Raw genomic sequence first — 19717 nt, forward strand, 5'->3', positions numbered from 1 at the left:
ACTCCAACCCTAGCCCAGACTCCTTGCAGCAGTCCTAACCCTCACTGTATCCCTCACCCTAACCCTCATTTTTTTCACTAGTACTGTTGGAGTAGTAAAGTGACTTTGGAAATGAGGACAACTCAGTTATTTTTGTTTGATTTCTCATCAGGCCTAAAATATTGTACCCCAACATATTCCGGTAAGAGTGAAAAGAAATTAAGTGCCAGTCACTACAGCACGAAAAATGTCTTTCTGATAAGAGGGTGAGATGTAGCCGTGATCGTCTAGTGGTTAGGACTTTGCGTTGTGGCCGCAAGAACCCCGGTTCGAATCCGGGTCACGGCATGTTACCACAACTTTTGCAAGGTGAAATTCTCTGCATTTTCCCAGACGCTTGTCTTTCCTGTCGCCCACTAGGACGTAGCCTTTGCTCAAATGTTTTTGCGTCTCAACTGCAGAAGTTTTCAAAATGAAGCCATTTTCTACAGCCATCCACTTGCTACACTGATTATAGAGGCACCTAGTTTTACTACGTTTTATGGCCCACGTGTAGCTGATGTAGCTGCCTAAGTCCTTCACCTCCTTCTCAAACTTTCATGTCATGCAGGGAAACTTGTCCATCTTCTACAGCAACTTACTCTTTGATTTCATTTGACCGCCTTCATATCCTTCATACTATGGCTGAAAGTTATTCTTGTCATCAAGTACATTGCTGATGTCATTAGTAAATGGCGGAAACACTTTGCTCACTGACATGTGTGGGACTTCCAGATGTTTCTAGAGGGCGTCATCAACATTATACTGTGACAAAGCGATGTGTTTAATGGCTGATCGTAGGAAGGAAAAGGCTGAAAATGTGTATAAATCCCTGGCCCTTTCAGCTGGTAGAACAGCCGTGATCGTCTAGTGGTTAGGACTTTCCGTTGTGGCCGCAAGAACCCAGGTTCGAATCCTGGTCACGGCATCTACACTTTTCATTTTGGGATATCAGAATTCTTTCTTTCTAATGACGGAAGTTACAACAGCTACATGCAGAAGTCGGCCCTTTTCAAACTAGTGCAGAAAAGAATTCTGATCATTCCGCCACAGTATTTTAGTGGACATGTTTTGGCTAAGATTGGGGACATCTAACCCTAACCCCAACCCGCACCCTACCCCTAATCCAAACCCTGGTTCTAACTCTACGTTTAACCCTAGCCCCATACCTTAACAGTGTCGGAGTGTAAGCCTAGCCCTGATCCTAAGCCCAGCCCTCACTCTGACTCCAACCCTAGCCCAGACTCCTTGCAGCAGTCCTAACCCTCACTGTATCCCTCACCCTAACCCTCATTTTTTTCACTAGTACTGTTGGAGTAGTAAAGTGACTTTGGAAATGAGGACAACTCAGTTATTTTTGTTTGATTTCTCATGAGGCCTAAAATATTGTACCCCAACATATTCCGGTAAGAGTGAAAAGAAATTAAGTGCCAGTCACTACAGCACGAAAAATGTCTTTCTGATAAGAGGGTGAGATGTAGCCGTGATCGTCTAGTGGTTAGGACTTTGCGTTGTGGCCGCAAGAACCCCGGTTCGAATCCGGGTCACGGCATGTTACCCCAACTTTTGCAAGGTGAAATTCTCTGCATTTTCCCAGACGCTTGTCTTTCCTGTCGCCCACTAGGACGTAGCCTTTGCTCAAATGTTTTTGCGTCTCAACTGCAGAAGTTTTCAAAATGAAGCCATTTTCTACAGCCATCCACTTGCTACACTGATTATAGAGGCACCTAGTTTTACTACGTTTTATGGCCCACGTGTAGCTGATGTAGCTGCCTAAGTCCTTCACCTCCTTCTCAAACTTTCATGTCATGCAGGGAAACTTGTCCATCTTCTACAGCAACTTACTCTTTGATTTCATTTGACCGCCTTCATATCCTTCATACTATGGCTGAAAGTTATTCTTGTCATCAAGTACATTGCTGATGTCAATAGTAAATGGCGGAAACACTTTGCTCACTGACATGTGTGGGACTTCCAGATGTTTTTAGAGGGCGTCATCAACATTATACTGTGACAAAGCGATGTGTTTAATGGCTGATCGTAGGAAGGAAAAGGCTGAAAATGTGTATAAATCCCTGGCCCTTTCAGCTGGTAGAACAGCCGTGATCGTCTAGTGGTTAGGACTTTACGTTGTGGCCGCAAGAACCCAGGTTCGAATCCTGGTCACGGCATCTACACTTTTCATTTTGGGATATCAGCATTCTTTCTTTTTAATGACCGAAGTTACAACAGCTACATGCAGAAGTCGGCCCATTTCAAACTAGTGCAGAAAAGAATTCTGATCATTCCGCCACAGTATTTTAGTGGACATGTTTTGGCTAAGATTGGGGACATCTAACCCTAACCCCAACCCGCACCCTACCCCTAATCCAAACCCTGGTTCTAACTCTCCGTTTAACCCTAGCCCCATACCTTAACACTGTCGGATTGTAAGCCTAGCCCTGATCCTAAGCCCAGCCCTCACTCTGACTCCAACCCTAGCCCAGACTCCTTGCAGCAGTCCTAACCCTCACTGTATCCCTCACCCTAACCCTCATTTTTTTCACTAGTACTGTTGGAGTAGTAAAGTGACTTTGGAAATGAGGACAACTCAGTTATTTTTGTTTGATTTCTCATCAGGCCTAAAATATTGTACCCCAACATATTCCGGTAAGAGTGAAAAGAAATTTAGTGCCAGTCACTACAGCACGTTGAGATGTAGCCGTGATCGTCTAGTGGTTAGGACTTTGCGTTGTGGCCGCAAGAACCCCGGTTCGAATCCGGGTCACGGCATGTTACCCCAACTTTTGCAAGGCAAAATTCTCTGCATTTTCCCAGACGCTTGTCTTTCCTGTCGCCCACTAGGACGTAGCCTTTGCTCAAATGTTTTTGCGTCTCAACTGCAGAAGTTTTCAAAATGAAGCCATTTTCTACAGCCATCCACTTGCTACACTGATTATAGAGGCACCTAGTTTTACTACGTTTTATGGCCCACGTGTAGCTGATGTAGCTGCCTAAGTCCTTCACCTCCTTCTCAAACTTTCATGTCATGCAGGGAAACTTGTCCATCTTCTTCAGCAACTTACTCTTTGATTTCATTTGAGCGCCTTCATATCATTCATACTATGGCTGAAAGTTACTCTTATCATCAAGTACATTGCTGATGTCATTAGTAAATAGCAGAAACTCTTTGCTCACTGACTTGTGTGGGACTTCCAGCTGGTTTTAGAGGGCGTCATCAACATTATACTGTGACAAAGCGATGTGTTTAATGGCTGATCGTAGGAAGGAAAAGGCTGAAAATGTGTATAAATCCCCGGCCCTTTCAGGTGGTAGAACAGCCGTGATCGTCTAGTGGTTAGGACTTTACGTTGTGGCCGCAAGAACCCAGGTTCGAATCCTGGTCACGGCATCTACACTTTTCATTTTGGGATATCAGCATTCTTTCTTTTTAATGACCGAAGTTACAACAGCTACATGCAGAAGTCGGCCCATTTCAAACTAGTGCAGAAAAGAATTCTGATCATTCCGCCACAGTATTTTAGTGGACATGTTTTGGCTAAGATTGGGGACATCTAACCCTAACCCCAACCCGCACCCTACCCCTAATCCAAACCCTGGTCCTAACTCTCCGTTTAACCCTAGCCCCATACCTTAACAGTGTCGGAGTGTAAGCCTAGCCCTGATCCTAAGCCCAGCCCTCACTCTGACTCCAACCCTAGCCCAGACTCCTTGCAGCAGTCCTAACCCTCACTGTATCCCTCACCCTAACCCTCATTTTTTTCACTAGTACTGTTGGAGTAGTAAAGTGACTTTGGAAATGAGGACAACTCAGTTAGTTTTGTTTGATTTCTCATCAGGCCTAAAATATTGTACCCCAACATATTCCGGTAAGAGTGAAAAGAAATTAAGTGCCAGTCACTACAGCACGAAAAATGTCTTTCTGATAAGAGGGTGAGATGTAGCCGTGATCGTCTAGTGGTTAGGACTTTGCGTTGTGGCCGCAAGAACCCCGGTTCGAATCCGGGTCACGGCATGTTACTCCAACTTTTGCAAGGTGAAATTCTCTGCATTTTCCCAGACGCTTGTCTTTCCTGTCGCCCACTAGGACGTAGCCTTTGCTCAAATGTTTTTGCGTCTCAACTGCAGAAGTTTTCAAAATGAAGCCATTTTCTACAGCCATCCACTTGCTACACTGATTATAGAGGCACCTAGTTTTACTACGTTTTATGGCCCACGTGTAGCTGATGTAGCTGCCTAAGTCTTTCACCTCCTTCTCAAACTTTCATGTCATGCAGGGAAACTTGTCCATCTTCTACAGCAACTTACTCTTTGATTTCATTTGAGCGCCTTCATATCCTTCATACTATGACTGAAAGTTACTCTTATCATCAAGTACATTGCTGATGTCATTAGTAAATGGCGGAAACTCTTTGCTCACTGACTTGTGTGGGACTTCCAGCTGTTTTTAGAGGGCGTCATCAACATTATACTGTGACAAAGCGATGTGTTTAATGGCTGATCGTAGGAAGGAAAAGACTGAAAATGTGTATAAATTCCTGGCCCTTTCATGTTGTAGAACAGCCGTGATCGTCTCGTGGTTAGGACTTTGCGTTGTGGCCGCAAGAACCCAGGTTCGAATCCTGGTCACGGCATCTACACTTTTCATTTTGGGATATCAGAATTCTTTCTTTTTAATGACCGAAGTTACAACAGCTACATGCAGAAGTCGGCCCATTTCAAACTACTGCAGAAAAAAATTCTGATCATTCCGCCACAGTATTTTAGTGGACATGTTTTGGCTAAGATTGGGGACATCTAACCCTAACCCCAACCCGCACCCTACCCCTAATCCAAAGCCTGGTCCTAACTCTACGTTTAACCCTAGCCCTATACCTTAACAGTGTCGGAGTGTAAGCCTAGCCCTGATCCTAACCCCAGCCCTCATTCTGATTCGAACCCTAGCCAGACTCCTTGTCCAAATCCTAACCCTCACTGCATCGCTCACCCTATCACGAAAAACGTCTTTGTGATGATAGGGTGTGAGATAACCGAAACTGTGTAGTGGTTTTTACTTTGCGTTGTGGCCGCAAGAACCCCAGTTCGAATCCTGGTCACGGCATGTTACCCCAACTTTTGCAAGGTGAAATTCTCTGCATTTTCCCAGACTGCCGTCTTTTCTGTCTCCCACTGTTACGTAGTCTTTGGTGAAATTGTTTGCGTGTCAAGTGCGTTGTGACTAGTACCTCGGTTTGAATTGGGTTCAAGGCGTTTTACTCTTTTTATTGACAGATTGAAATTACCAGCTTTTTCTATGATTTTATTTGGGGTGCCAGCTTTTGTTTATTGCTGCATCAACAAGTATTGGAGGTTTTTGGAAATGTGTGAGTTTTTCAATTGTAGAAATGTTGTATGAGTGAATGTTTTTTCGATGTGTATTCTCTGAGAAACTTAGTATAATATATGATATGAAAAATATGAAAGTCCTAAAAAACGTTTTGTGTTGAGTGTTAAACTGGTGGTATTCCGGCGCAATAATCTCGTCTATTTCCTTTGAAGGGATGCGCTCATTTTACGTGTGCTGCTTTGAATTTTGGTTGTAGTATTCTATCTGCGGGCATTTGATGTCGTTTAGGATTGAGACGTTCCTAAAATCTTCTCTTTATCCTACCATGCTTTCACACGCGAAAATCTGGGTAAGAATTCAGGAAACCATTATTGTCGTAACAGGCCAATATTTGGATCGGGTGGCCTGGCAAGGCCGACACATGTGATCACATCCCAACTGTGATGGAATCTGTGTTCATCGATCGAGGTGTTGCTGATTGATTGCGGTTCACTGATCGCAGGCCCTCAGTGCTTTAAATGTATGGATGGATGAATTGGTTGTTGGGTGGACAGATCGATGGCTGCTTTAAATACTGGCTGACTGAATGCAGAAATGATTTCACGATAGCTGGTGCGTCATGAAATATGACCTCGAGAAGTAAAGTTTCTTAAGCTGAAAGGAACCCAGTTGTCAATATGACGTTCATTAGCTTTCCACAAATTAGAATTATACTCCACAAAGAAGATGACATTTGGAAGTTCATGGCAGTGTATCCATGCGTGGAATGACGCTATCATCATGTATAGGCCTGCACACGACACCACACAACTGTCTACACAGCTTAAAAAAGAATTGTGTAATTAATGAAGGTTGAGAGAGTACGTTGCAATGACAGGTGTAAGGCACGTAGGATATGACCTACTATTTGAGTAAGTGAGTGAGTTAACTTATTCGGCAATATTCCAGCTATGTGGCGTCCCTCCGTAAATAATAAAGTCTGGGCCAGACAGTTCAGTGATCAACAGGATGAGCATCGATTTACTGATTTGGGATACAATGACATGTGTCAGCCAAGTCATTGAGTCTGACCACCCGATCATGCTACTCACCCGTTACGTGGGGGCGCGGTTATATTTTTCAGGGAGGACAGAGCGTTCAAATTCAAAGAATATATCCCCCAGAATAATCACAAAACTAGATTTGCTCAGTAAAGGTACACACCTTCTGAAGGTTCCGCCATAGTGATGCAACCAACAAAGTGATAGCAGAATAATGCCAGTGTTGCAGGTTATGTTGACTTGATAACTAATTCCAAGCATTAATTTAATCATAAGTATGATAAATGTTTCGAATTATTTCCGTTCGTGACAAACTTTTAGTGTTGTAAATGAATGATTTGTCGGTATCGTAACAGGAAACGCGAACCCCAGAAAAGTTAAATGGTGACACGAGAACAAAACAGTTGACACGTGTCGCCTCCTTTGTTGTGTGATATATCTTAACGTTTATACCTTTCAGACGTAATGCCCATTACAAAGGATTTTAAGAAAAAGAACATGGCAAATTTGTTGCCCAGCGTGACAAAACCTAACGCAAATGGTCAGTTGAACCTACTGACTTTAGACTTTTTCAAAACGTGAACGAGTGAGTATGTTTTTTCGCCGCTTTTGGCGTAGGGAACGACAGAAATGGGCATCGCACATTGTACCCATGTGGGTAATCGAACCCATGTCTTCGGTGTGACGAGTGAACACTTTACCCTACAGGCCACCCCACTGCGACTATTAGTCATTGAAGAATGTGCACGTGTAAAAACACTGGAGAAGTGTTTAGCTCATCATCTCCGAACTACAATATATGTAAGGTAAAATGCATGTCATACCCGTGAAGATCCGGATAAGAGACCCGTGAAGGTCCCGGGGTAGAATAGGCCTTCAGCAACCCATGCTTGCCATAAAAGGCGACTATGCTTGTCGTAAGAGGCGACTAACGGGATCGGGTGGTCAGGCTCGCTGACTTGGTTGACACATGTCATCGGTTCCCAATTGCGCAGATCGATGCTCATGTTGTTGATCACTGGATTGTCTGGTCCAGACTCGATTATTTACAGACTGCCGCCATATGGCTGGAATATTGCTGAGCGCGGCGTTAAGTTAAACTCACTCACTCACTCACTCCGGATAAGAACTTATCTTCAGCAACCAGTGCTTGATGTAACTATGAACATGAACGGGGTTGCCAGGCACGCTGACATGGTTGAGATATGCAATCGTACAGCAGTTGCGCAGATCCATGCAGCTGATCACTGGATTCTACGGTCCAAGCTGCTGCCATATAGCTGGAATAGTGACGCAGCTGAGTACAGCGTATGGGTGAGGCAACAATAAACCCTTCAAATGCGTTCTTGTATTGAAAGGAGGATCTTATGTCATTTTTTATCACTTAACTTCAAAACCCCGAGTAACATATCAGGTGTTCACAGGTAAAGGTTTATAACAATAATAACCATTATTAGTTTGGGACGGGGGTTGTCTCCGTTAGCAGTTCACCATTAGTATCGTGATACCAAAATGGCCTTCAATATTGAACTCAAGCGTAACGATCGAACACGTTACCCGTCAGGCCACGCCGTCGTTACTCAGGACATCCGTTTGATGTCCCAATGGATATAGTTGGCTTTCACGCACTATATATCCTATCCAGTTTTTCTGCAAGGTGAATTCTAGGGTTTTCAGATAGTTAATTAATTTGGGGATTATGTTTTTCATTACATATATAGCTATGTCTTCTTGCAGGGAAAATTATACGGTTTAGCGTTTTGTTGGCCAGTAAGGGTTTTTTATTTTATTTTGGTTTTGAAGTACCAAACCAATCATTTTGTTATTTCGATTTCCTTGTTGAGGTATTTATTGATCCAGATCTCAAGCTCATTCCAAAATAACGCCTTAGCTTCAACACAGTTCCATTATACATGACAGATTGTTGCCCTTAGGTGAATACAACAACTGCATATGTCAGAATCTTTTAGTTTCATTTTCAAAAGCTCCGAACAGGTGTTTATCTCAACGAAGAGGGGCTATTCACCAGGGGAAAAAAGGATTCGAACCCACGACACTTTCCACTGTTTTGCATAAGTAAGTCTCGGGTGTAATATACTAGTATATAGTACTGAGCATGTAATTTCGGATTTTCGCCGCTTTCAGCAATAAAATTCCAACACTCCAACGAATGGTGAATACCATTCTGGTGTCCCCCGCTGTGATATTACAGGAATCTTGTTAAAAGCAGCGAGTATAAACAGACTGCACCCACATCTTGTAATTGTTGGCATTAATGGTGGATTTATCATGAACATTTCTCGAACAGGAACACCCATGCACCCAGAAACTACTGACCAGCCTCCGTTTTTTCATGTTTGATGTTATGTTGTTTTTTTACGGTACTGAGCCAGTATCGAACATCTTCCTTCCGCTCTCCGGGTAAACGCTCCACCTACCACGGGGGCTGGTTCTCCATAATCCAGACAAGATTTACTACACCGTTCACACTGAACACTTCAGTTCGCCGCAATGCCATGCCTACATTTTCAAAAGCGGTGGTGTGTGCGTGTGTGAGGTGTGAGAGGTGTGTGGGTGGGGGTGAGTGGGGGTTGTTCACAAGGGTGCGCAGCCACCCCAACAATTTTGTGACGAAATTTGTAATAACGACAACTGAAACTCGCGAGGAGATGGGTGAACATGAACTGTCCACTCCCTCCTCGAATCCCACTCCAAACCCCACCCTTTTTTCAATACATGGTACCCGCCCTTGCATTTCGTGAAAACAAAAGACTGCACGATATATTGTAGTCCATAAACTCGTCAAAAATTGACGGTGGCTAAACACGAGGAACTCATGCACCGCTCGCCTATATCAGACACGTTTTATGTCAGCTTCCCCATGAGCAGTTACTCTACCTAAGCCCGAGACACATCCTCCCCATACCGTCTATCCCTTTAATTGCCTATAACAGTATTCAACTCGAATAGTATTGAACACTAATAGCATTACTCAACCCAACAAGGTGTATAATAAAATTTTCATGTCCACTATCGAATGGACGATATATGAATGGTCATTGATCGGATATATTTTCCCCCGAAAAAGATGGTAACTAACATTAAAGATGCGTTTGTAAGGAAAAGAAACCATTTACGCTGACATATGGATTTTAATTATTTTTATTCCTTTATTTTTAATTTATTTACATTATTGATTAACCACGCGTATTTCTACGATTCATACCCAACCGGCCATTTTTGAATGTCCTCCATGTTTACAAATTCTCTCTATACCAGTAACTTCAAAGGCGTGTTTTTTTTTTTTTAGTTTTTTTTAAGCTCGGTCTGAAGCTAAGCGAGCACGGTGCGGTCGGTAGAGCGTAATCGTGTCTCTCCCTGTAGGCGGGGAAACCCTAGAAACCACGTGACTCTCCAAAGGCTTTGATGCACGCCGCCATTGACTGGTATGCTAGCCTTACCGCTAGAGAAGCGGCGAGAGAGGGTGCGGGTGTGTGTATGTCGATAGGAGACCCAGGGAAGCGATGTCCCTCGTCCTAAACTCCGGAGACTTTCCGGGAAGATGAATCTGGTTGTCTTCTTGTTGTGTGTGTTAGTGGCATCGCCTGGAATGACACAAAACACCGGAATTCTGGAGATAGTACTGTTCAATTCTGTGGAAAATGGCGATTACAAGACAAGATCGTACCGACTAAATGGAGAATTCTCAGCTGCAGGTGCCCGAGTCAGCGCCGAAGGACAGCTGATGCAGGTAAGACATCTACGGTTTTGTTTCCGTCACCTAAAGAGTGTATCATACAGCACGAGCGGTCCGTGCTGCACGTGAAACATGCACAGGTCGAACGAGAGCTCCACGCGCGGAGACCCGACCCTCCCGACCTGTGGCTATCAAGGGCAAGGATGCAAGCTTGTTTACATTATTAGAAGGTACCACTGTGTATCCTCTAGAACAATTCTAGATTGTTAAATGGAAACATGGAGACGTGAAAGTTGTACACAGTTTTAGGGCGACGTAGCTGTTATGAATGAACTGAGTTGTCAACAACTGAGTCGTGGGCTTGATTGAGGCAGTGTTAAAGGGACCGATGTGCGCATTCCATGCTTTGCACTCTTGTATTTTGTTAACCGCCAGTCCGGTGGCCGGGATAAACCTCTATATAGCTTGACTTGGGCTGAATACACCTGACGGATTAAATTTTCAGACAAGAACGCCACCGTAGAGGTGCTATTTCTATTTGCTACCTGCCGTTGTCATTTGGAGCAGGGTAAATAAATAACCATTGAACATTTATTTGGAGACCGAATAACATGATGTAAGACTTGTTATGTATGCCAGTGTGTTGTATGTTTAAGAAAGTATAAGTAGTATCATCAACATCATCACCATCATCATCATCATCATCATCACTATACTGTACAGTTGTCTTCAGGATAGCTTTATACCATCAAATTTTGTTCTATGAAAATGAAAGCCCACATTTGATTTCTGCAGTGTGAAATGTCACTATTTGCGATGTTAAAGGAATATGGCTGGTATCATAAATTCATCTTAATCATCATCCAATATAAAGTTTTGCCACTGTCTACAGCAAATCTGCACAATCTACCTGCCATACATCATCATCAGTTTCAGACTGTTGTCTATGACACAAAATAGGCACTGAGGTAGGTGAGGTATTAAGCTGCTCATTCATCACGCAAGGACTGTTTGACTCCACAAATAAAGCCCGTTTAAGGTGTTCCCCCATTGTGAAGTTTCTGGATCATTGTAAGACATGAGGAAACACCATATATAACCCATATGATGGGCTTTTTTCCCTTTAAATAGCCAGAAAACACAATGTCTTCATATTCTAAGAAATTATATATTTATGTGAAAAATGTCATTTAGGCTTTTTCTTCAGATGGCAGACCTCCTGATACATCACTGAAACTGTTCCAAGAAGCTTTAAACTGAACTCACTCAGTGTTCTAATATTTTCCGAATGGTCTGGATTTTCAGCATGACTTGTAGTGGCTCCAGTGTCATTAAGTCACCCTATCAGCTGCTTGGTCACTGATGGAGTGGACAGTAACTACACGATACAGACATTATTTTCCACACAAGCGACTTGATGGTAGCTGGTAATGACTCGTTAAAGTCATGTGTTGTCAGGTCGAGTCCTGTTTATCAATATATTCTCAGCTCGTTTTCAAGACCGATAAGTGGAACTTGATAGACCACAGAAGGATGATAAAAGCATTACAGTCTGGTAACCATGGCAGTGAAACCCCACATCAACCTCTTGATTCTCCCCTCACCCCCAACCTTCCACAATGTTCCTGTCCCTGATCATTTCAAGAGGGACAGTAGGTTAGTGAGATTATTTTTGAAGGATAAGTGCATCTCAGCCCTTAGGGGAAAGATGGATGTTACAAGGATTGTGATTGAGTCGTGGAATGAGGAAATGAGATGGATTTCAAGTATTGATAGAACCACGAGGGAGCTCTTCTCTCAATGTCCTCTCTTGTAAGCCCATGTCAGTGCTTACATTGGATCAAAGTTATTAGTAGCCAGAAGACAATAAGGACTCCATAATCTTCAGTGGACAGAATCGGAACTACCAGCCGAAATTATATACAATGTCAAAGACAGGCAGATGTTTAGAGTTGTCTTTAGTGTGGGTCAGGAATCTTTCTCAAATCAACAAAAACATTTTTTTATCATGCTTACAGCCACACTGGTAAAATCCTTTAGCCAAGAAAAGAAATATTTATGCCCTCATGTTAACACTAACTGCAGCATTTTGAAGTATGTTTCACACACGCTTTAATGAATATGGGTAATTCATCTTTGAAACTGACTGTATCTGCAGTTCCATTTTTAAGAAGAATTATGTTTTTGACCTGAAATATTCTTGGATGTATGAGCTGTGTATGTGAATCTTCTTGTGATGCATATATAAGTGTACAAATAAAAAGAAATGGATAAGTATTCGTAAAGTACTTATTGATTGATCAGAGTGATTAGTTTCTCAGCAGCCTAAAGAGATGCACCTGTCAATTATCCACTTAGTAGTACTTGAAGTAAGGTTTTCTTAGTAAAGTGACTGCTCAATCCTGGGTTGTGGACAAACAGTATTTGGTACTTTGTAACTAGGGCTGTGTATTCACAAATAAATTGTATTGCAATATTTTGAGTGAGTGAGTGACTTAAGTTTGGTCTGTAAATAATCAAATCTGGACCAGACAACCTAGTGATCAACAGCATGAGCATCAGTCTGCACCACTGGGAACCAGTGACGTATCCTGCTGAAAACCTATTCTGCCTCGGACCTTCATGGGTCTTATTGCAATATATTGTGATTCAGGTACATGTATTGCAATGTATTTGGAACTTCAGTGTTCGACAGTCAGTGACACTAACTGTGGATGTCAATCCTATTTTCGACATTATGATTCCTGAACATATATGGTTGCAACATTAGGTTGCATAGTAATTTTTTCAGTTTTTTTTATACAGCATTACAGTATGCCATTTTGTCAATGAATAATGATGAAAATCATTTGGTGGAATGAAATAGTGTGTAGATTTTGATGTAATTCACAAAAAACTTAATGTATGATCTTTACCCAATATTTTAGACACATATATTTTGAAAAGCATATTCTGATACAGTGGTATACAGGTAATACTGTGCAGTCCCACCCATGTGGTGTCTATATTGTGCATCAACAAACTGGATGTAACAGTGGTTGACATCATGTTCTACTGATTTTGTGTTGTGATAAGAATAATGTGAAATATCAAGGCTTGCTTTGACTGTAACGTCTCAATAAACTTCAACATTGTATGGTATGGTCAGTTCCTTTGAGCATCTTGACATGAAGTTAAAACTGATTGAACATTCATACTTACTATTCTTTATCCATTAACCATGTTAACATTCACTGATTCAGATATATTCCGACTTCAGTTCATTTCTTAATATAGCTACCCAAGGCGTAGTAATAGTCTTTCATGGACCTCAGCCTGGAGTCTGTGGCATGGTATTTCCATTCTTGTTGGTTCTCGTCCATGTCCTTGAATTTGTTGAATCTTAACCTCGGTTGCAACAGTCATACAACTTTGTAGATGCTGGGGTGGCTTTTCTTTGCAAGTTTGTTCACCTTGTGATGCCACCCAGTAAGGGCATCAGCTATATTGTGTAACCACACATCTTCTACACTATCCTCTGGCTCTAGAGGGAGAGCATGTGGACATCTCACAGGCTTCTTCAGTTCTTCACCATTCTTTACACCCCTCATGTGTATACAGGAATCTGTCTTCTGTCGGCCACTGGTCTTCTAGTTTGATCAGTCCCTCCTGGATTCCACGGCAAATTTAAGCAAATTCTGCACCCTATTTTTCAATATTCTGCAAAACATTCTGCAGTTAAAACATTTAGGAAAAACAACAAAAACATTATACAGACCTTCATAGTTTAATTCTCAAAGATTGGATCGGGTGGTCAGACTCGCTGACTTGATTGACAAATGTCATCGGTTCCCAATGGCACAGATCGATGCTGATGTTGTTGATCACTGGATTGTCTGGTCCAGACTCGATTATTTACAGACTGCCGCCATATAGATGGAATATTGCTGAGTGCGGCGTAAAACTAGACTCACTCACTCAAACACAGACATAATGTTAAGTCGGCAGTACACATCACATCTTGAGTAAACACCCACACCTTTTTCTATGTTTGAGAATTAAACACTCGCTGGAAGTTATTTCTCTCCTCTCATTTGTAACTTAGATGCAAACAACTTCCTGTTTCATGCACATAACAATTTTATATTTAAACCCAATCTGAAACAATTTCATTTTTCAAAATAATCGATTTTGAGAATGTAATTGTAGTGCTAAGTTCATCTAATATTATTTGAAAGATGCCCAAAACTTGCGTTATTAATAAAGTATCTTTAATCATGATTATTTTGAAAATGTTGTCACAGTAAATATGTCAGTTTGTTTTATGTGTAACCGACCCTACTTTTGACATTATCTCTACTTTTCATTTTGGCTGTCAGTCCGTTTTCACTGTGTTTAAAATAGGCAAATTCTGCAGCAGAAAAGTGGCAAATTCTGCACGTATTCTGCAAGAAAATGCGTTTTTTGCGGACCAGACGTTTTTCGGCATGGAAAGGTAAATTCCGCGATTTTTTCTGCAATCGCAGAATCCAGGAGGGACTGGTTGATATCAGCCAGCATATGCAGCAGTATAGGAACAGTCTTGAGTTGCTGCAGGAACATGCTGGTTCATGCTGTGTCATAGATCTCTGTGTCAGTAGAGCATCATTGGTGATCTCTAATAGCTTCTGAAGTTACACATTCTTCTTGCTTAAACTTGCGGAATCAGGGTTGTTGTGCCTGTCCTAGAATGGTCATCAAGTCTGGATCTCAACACACCAACTTGCATGAGGAAGTCAGGAGCTCTCTGGTTGTGCAGGTAGCCAACCATGTTGAGATTGTTGACAGGACAAGCAGTTGTAACACACTTCCAGTAAGTCTTTTCAGCTCTCTTCTTGTTCACTCGGTACTAAGCTCTTATGATACATATACTTGCTGCCATTAATATTGTTGAGGAGCATGACATGAACTAAAGCATTAGGAGTGTTCATGCATCTAAATTCATTTTGCACTACCCTTTTATGGTCATATGATAACAACACTAACTTAACTGGCTTGACTCAGTGCCATTTTAAGATCTTTTTTTTTTTTTCATTGTTGAGGCAATCAAAACTAAGAAGTTCCTGAAATGGCATTTAGAGGCTGCTACTATGAGAGGAGCACATTAAAATTGTGGATGAACAACTTCATAATAATAAGTTTATTACAGTGAATGCAGTGACATGTTTGTTTGATAATGGTGTCTACAGCAAAATGTCGCAAGCACTGCAATAAAGAAGTTGTCTATCTATAAAAGTGCTTGTCATCAAAACTGGGAAGGCAAAGATTACTTCTTAAAATCATCTACTCTCAACTGTTTGAACTATATAAACAGAGAGTATGAAACCTTGGAGCAGAGTTAAGACTTACTTGTAACAACATAACCACAACAACCTGTCTACATGGTGCAACATATGAAAAAGGGTTGTCTATGTATTGGGCGGACACCAAATTGACTATGAAGTGTTAATTGTGGTACATGTTAATAGACCAGGTGTGATGGCTGGATGTACGTCTACTGTTGCTTGTCATTTAATAAGCTTAATGCCTGCAAGAGTTAGCTTAATGTCTTTGGGAACTCTTTTACTGCTTGAGGACAAACTTTCAATATGTGGTTGGCGTGTTTTCAGATTTTTAAAGGGAATTTTTGTTTAGATTATCGTGACATTTTTCAGACTTACAATAAATTTACAAGTCTTTTCAGGTGGTACACCTGTGTCGGCCAAGAAATCAAAGAGAAATTTTTCTGTACTGGATGAAATATGCATTCAATCATCTTTCATGACACAACAAAGCTGTTTTAGCATTTAAAAAAACAAACAAACAAACTAATTTTGCAATGAAATTTAGCAAGACTTGTTTGGGGACTATGAAATTTAATACAGATATTCCAGTCATGATGCTGTATGCTATTCAAGATGCTGTATGCTATTCATGATGCTGTATGCTATTCAAGATGCTGTATGCTATTGATGGAGACCAAAGTAGTCATCTTCGAGTCTAAAGTTTTAGTTCTTTGCAAATCTTGAGTAGTATTTGGGACTTAACACCTTGATGTTTCAGTTTAATAATTATGTTTGAGAGCTCACTTTAGCCTTGTGTGGTGTACAAATGTATCGTTTCCTGAGGGACATGAAAGATTGTTTGAGTCAGTTTCTCAAAAAGAATCTCAAACTTCAAATACTGACAAACATTATCATTACATTTTACTTTGGTCACAATACACTACACTATTTCAGTACTTTACTGGGCGATTGAAGGTAGTTACCAGTGTTTTAGAGCGAGGTAAATACCTTCATTCTAACTGCCAGTTGTTAATGTCACAACTGTATGGATCACACTGAATATTGTAGAGTAAAATAGGTTATGATAATGACAGGCTTTGTCATTTGCAAATTTTATAGCATTCTATGTCAGCATAACATAGTAACGCCCAGTCAGATGGCTTACAAGGTGCAGTTAAAACAATATAGTTACATACCATTGATAAACCTTGTAGTATTTAATTAAAGATGAAACAAAGGTTTGAAAATGTTTAGTTTAATTATAAAATTAATTAAACAAATAAGGGGTTGAACATATGTTGAAGTTAATTGTTGTAAAATCATACGCATTAAATGTCAGCCTATACAGCTTTTTTGATGTCAGTATTTGTAAATATTGAGCCACTCATAAGATGAAACATTTTCTTAAGAAAGAGCTTTTCGTAATGTTTTGAAAAAACCCCAGACAGGTTAATATATGATGTTGTGAGTGAAAGTAAGCTTATATAATGTATGTGTCATCTTGTGTACTTAATATATGTATATATGTATATTTATAAAGTTTATACAATATGAATAAACCGAAAAATCCCATTCAGGTATTAATTGGATTTATGAGAAATGAATTTGTTTCAAAGATCATTCAACATTGGCAAGGGGCTATTGTTAAAATTGTTCTCTAAATTGTATAAATGGAGAAGTAATGCGAACTGTGTACAATATGTTTGTAGAATTGTCTTGCATCTCCAGCCAAGTGTCACCCTTTAAAAAGTTTAGGACAGGCTGAAGCTACCTGGCTGCATTGTAATTTTATCCAAGTGAAACTCTGGTTTTAAGTTTACTTGAACAATCGAAGAGGGTTTTTCACCTTGAAAACAACAATGCGTTCTACCTGCTTTCCAGAACATGCGCCCTTTTAATCAGAGGACGTGTCCTATGACTGGCGTCATGTAATAATAGAATGGATCTCAGGTGACGACTCTGACACGATGGTACACAGGTGCAGTAGTGGTGCCACTGGATTTTGTTTGGATCTCAGATTCAGATAGGCTGCTGACACCAAGAGTAACTTTGGTTACTGAGGATAAACAGGTGGCTCTGTGGGTCAGGTGCTGCACTGCTGCCACAGGGACTTGTTTGAATCTCATATTTAGTAGCTCAGACACTACTATGAGTGGTACAGACCCACAGCTGGTTTGAGGAACACAATCTCTCCACTGGTTGAAGGGGCACAGTCTTACCTCTTAGTTGAGGCGCACAATATGGTTAAAGCATTCGCTCAGTACACCTAAGACACAGGTTTGATTTCCCACATGGGCACAATGTATGAAGCCCATTTCTGGTGTTCCCTGCTGTGATATTGTTGTAATATTGCTAGAAATGATGTAAAACCTCACTCACTCACTCACTCACTCACTGTATTATTGGATGAGGTAACAGGGGAATGAAATATTCCTGTATGAAATCATGGTGTGCCTTCATTAGAAGAGAACTCCGGTATAAGATGACAATGCCCTGCTACAGCTGAACCCATGTTTACAATTGCGAAAGTCCCCAATTTCCCTCCCCTAAATCGTGGGGTCAAGTAAGCCATTTCAACTCCATCTCTTTGCTTCTGATGTAGAGCACCTGTTCATTCAATGTAAAGGTGTATTACATTTCAGCCCAGTTTTCAATGGACACTTTCAGATGGGCATTAACTGTGGAGGGTTGCCCTGCCAGGCATTAACCCTCAAGAAACCCTGTTATATGAACACCAAAGGATGAAGGCTGAAGACTTTGTCAATATTCATGGACCCCTGATGGTTTGATGTGTTTTATATATTTTTAATTCTTTTACAAAGATAGTTAAACTGGTTCAGCAGTGATTGCTGATATTCGGGATAGATCCCATCTACTGGGCATTGAGTTTTGTGTGAATGCACGTTTAGACATACAAAGTGTCGACAAGATACAAATCTCTACAGTTGAATATTACCCTTTGGTGATGTCCCATCACTCTTAGCACCTTTTAGTCGGCCATTCAGGACAAAACATCACTTAGACCAGGAGTTGAAGCATGCATGACCTTGACATGGTTCGTTGACTTTGAAACAAGATCAGTTCAAGAGGAACAGAGGTCAGGTCTGCCCATTGACAAAAGCGACCTAGTAGAGGGGGAGTCCTCCCTCCCAATGAATAGACAACCAGGATAGCCTATCAGCAACTTCAATGACTTCATCAAGTTACACCAAACAGACTTAAAGATTCGAAAATTATTATTAAAGAGTCATGTTTTGGAATCTCTTTGAAGATGGTGGCCCATTATGCATGTAAAGCCTATATTTGCTTAAACTTTTTTAGCAAGTTTAATTTCTTTATCCATGCCCCTGTTTGCTAGGTGGAGCTCCACTTTGATTGTGGGTACTAGTCTTATGGAGATGAGGATGGAGAGCTTATTAAGCTGCTCTGAAGTAAATTGGGCAAGTTTAATCTTCTCCTTCAGGGGAAGGGGCTTAGCGGTTACTTGTCTTTGCCTAACTTCAAGGTGATATTGTTTCCTGCCCTCCTTTCACCTTTTGGGCAGTGATTTACCTAGATCTATCTGTTTTTACATTCAGACAACTATCAGTAATAATGTGGGTGTCCAAAGAACTCTCAGTAAAAGTTTTAGAGTTCCAGGGAGCCTTATTAATCATATTTTAGTTTGAGTGACTCTCGGTAATAGTTTTTGTATCCAAAGGACAATCAGTAATTATTTTTTAGTTCAAGGGACTCTCCATGATTACTTTTTGTTCCAAGGCTGGCACCATGTGGTGTACTTCACTTGATTTCACTTGAATTTGACTGATGTCCTACAATTGCACATAGTCATAAATCTTAAGTCTTTTATAGATTGAGAGGTCAATGTTTAGCCAGCAATACTGTTGACCTGAGATGTGGTGGGCAAGCTGTCTACAGTGCAAGGCAAGTGATCTAGCAAGCTTGATGTGTAGGGATCAAGTCCACCAGTGACTAGGTGTAAAAACCTTGGAGTCAACCCCAAGTGTACTCTACATTACCCTGTGTACCTAAAACAAGCCACAAATCCTTTGGTATATGGCCAGATGGTAGCTACATGAATGCATGCAAACACCTAGTTGTGGGTACAGCAGCGTGCAGTAAACTTTGACAGAGTACTGTCACCCTGTCCCAGTCCATCCAGTTATGAATGAGTACCTCATAAGGATGGAAAGCCACAACAACTTGGTGTCCTCATGGCTGCAAAAGTTGTATGATCCCTGGGGAGTTTATATTGATAATGTGATGTGCCATTGAGATTGACATCCAGTGATCGAGGAAAAAACACTAGTGCCTTGAACATACACTGACTGCTTGGTTATGTTCTCTGTCTGAA

General features: G+C 41.1%; 1 protein-coding gene and 8 non-coding genes across 9 annotated transcripts in view; all 9 read left to right on the forward strand.

The window, feature by feature from the left end:
• Nucleotides 1–255: 255 nt before the first annotated feature.
• Trnah-gug (transfer RNA histidin (anticodon GUG)) lies at nucleotides 256–327 on the forward strand. Its single transcript has one exon. It is a non-coding gene; the product is annotated as a tRNA-His (tRNA).
• A 547-nt stretch (nucleotides 328–874) lies between these two features.
• On the forward strand, nucleotides 875–946 carry Trnah-gug (transfer RNA histidin (anticodon GUG)). Its single transcript has one exon. It is a non-coding gene; the product is annotated as a tRNA-His (tRNA).
• A 552-nt stretch (nucleotides 947–1498) lies between these two features.
• On the forward strand, nucleotides 1499–1570 carry Trnah-gug (transfer RNA histidin (anticodon GUG)). The gene has a single exon. It is a non-coding gene; the product is annotated as a tRNA-His (tRNA).
• Nucleotides 1571–2117: 547 nt separating this feature from the next.
• Trnah-gug (transfer RNA histidin (anticodon GUG)) lies at nucleotides 2118–2189 on the forward strand. Its single transcript has one exon. It is a non-coding gene; the product is annotated as a tRNA-His (tRNA).
• Nucleotides 2190–2718: 529 nt separating this feature from the next.
• Trnah-gug (transfer RNA histidin (anticodon GUG)) lies at nucleotides 2719–2790 on the forward strand. Its single transcript has one exon. It is a non-coding gene; the product is annotated as a tRNA-His (tRNA).
• Nucleotides 2791–3337: 547 nt separating this feature from the next.
• On the forward strand, nucleotides 3338–3409 carry Trnah-gug (transfer RNA histidin (anticodon GUG)). Its single transcript has one exon. It is a non-coding gene; the product is annotated as a tRNA-His (tRNA).
• A 552-nt stretch (nucleotides 3410–3961) lies between these two features.
• Nucleotides 3962–4033, forward strand: Trnah-gug (transfer RNA histidin (anticodon GUG)). Its single transcript has one exon. It is a non-coding gene; the product is annotated as a tRNA-His (tRNA).
• Nucleotides 4034–4580: 547 nt separating this feature from the next.
• Trnah-gug (transfer RNA histidin (anticodon GUG)) lies at nucleotides 4581–4652 on the forward strand. Its single transcript has one exon. It is a non-coding gene; the product is annotated as a tRNA-His (tRNA).
• A 5154-nt stretch (nucleotides 4653–9806) lies between these two features.
• LOC137295886 (E3 ubiquitin-protein ligase ZNRF3-like) overlaps nucleotides 9807–19717 on the forward strand; it is a 63786-nt gene continuing 53875 nt past the window's right edge. Inside the window, exon 1 of the mRNA XM_067827452.1 lies at nucleotides 9807–10135. Coding sequence (XP_067683553.1) covers nucleotides 9947–10135 — 189 coding nt within the window. The 5' untranslated portion in view covers nucleotides 9807–9946. The remainder of the gene's footprint in view (nucleotides 10136–19717) is intronic.

The sequence above is a fragment of the Haliotis asinina genome, chromosome 1 (assembly GCF_037392515.1).
Source record: "Haliotis asinina isolate JCU_RB_2024 chromosome 1, JCU_Hal_asi_v2, whole genome shotgun sequence".
Lineage (NCBI taxonomy): Eukaryota > Metazoa > Mollusca > Gastropoda > Lepetellida > Haliotidae > Haliotis > Haliotis asinina.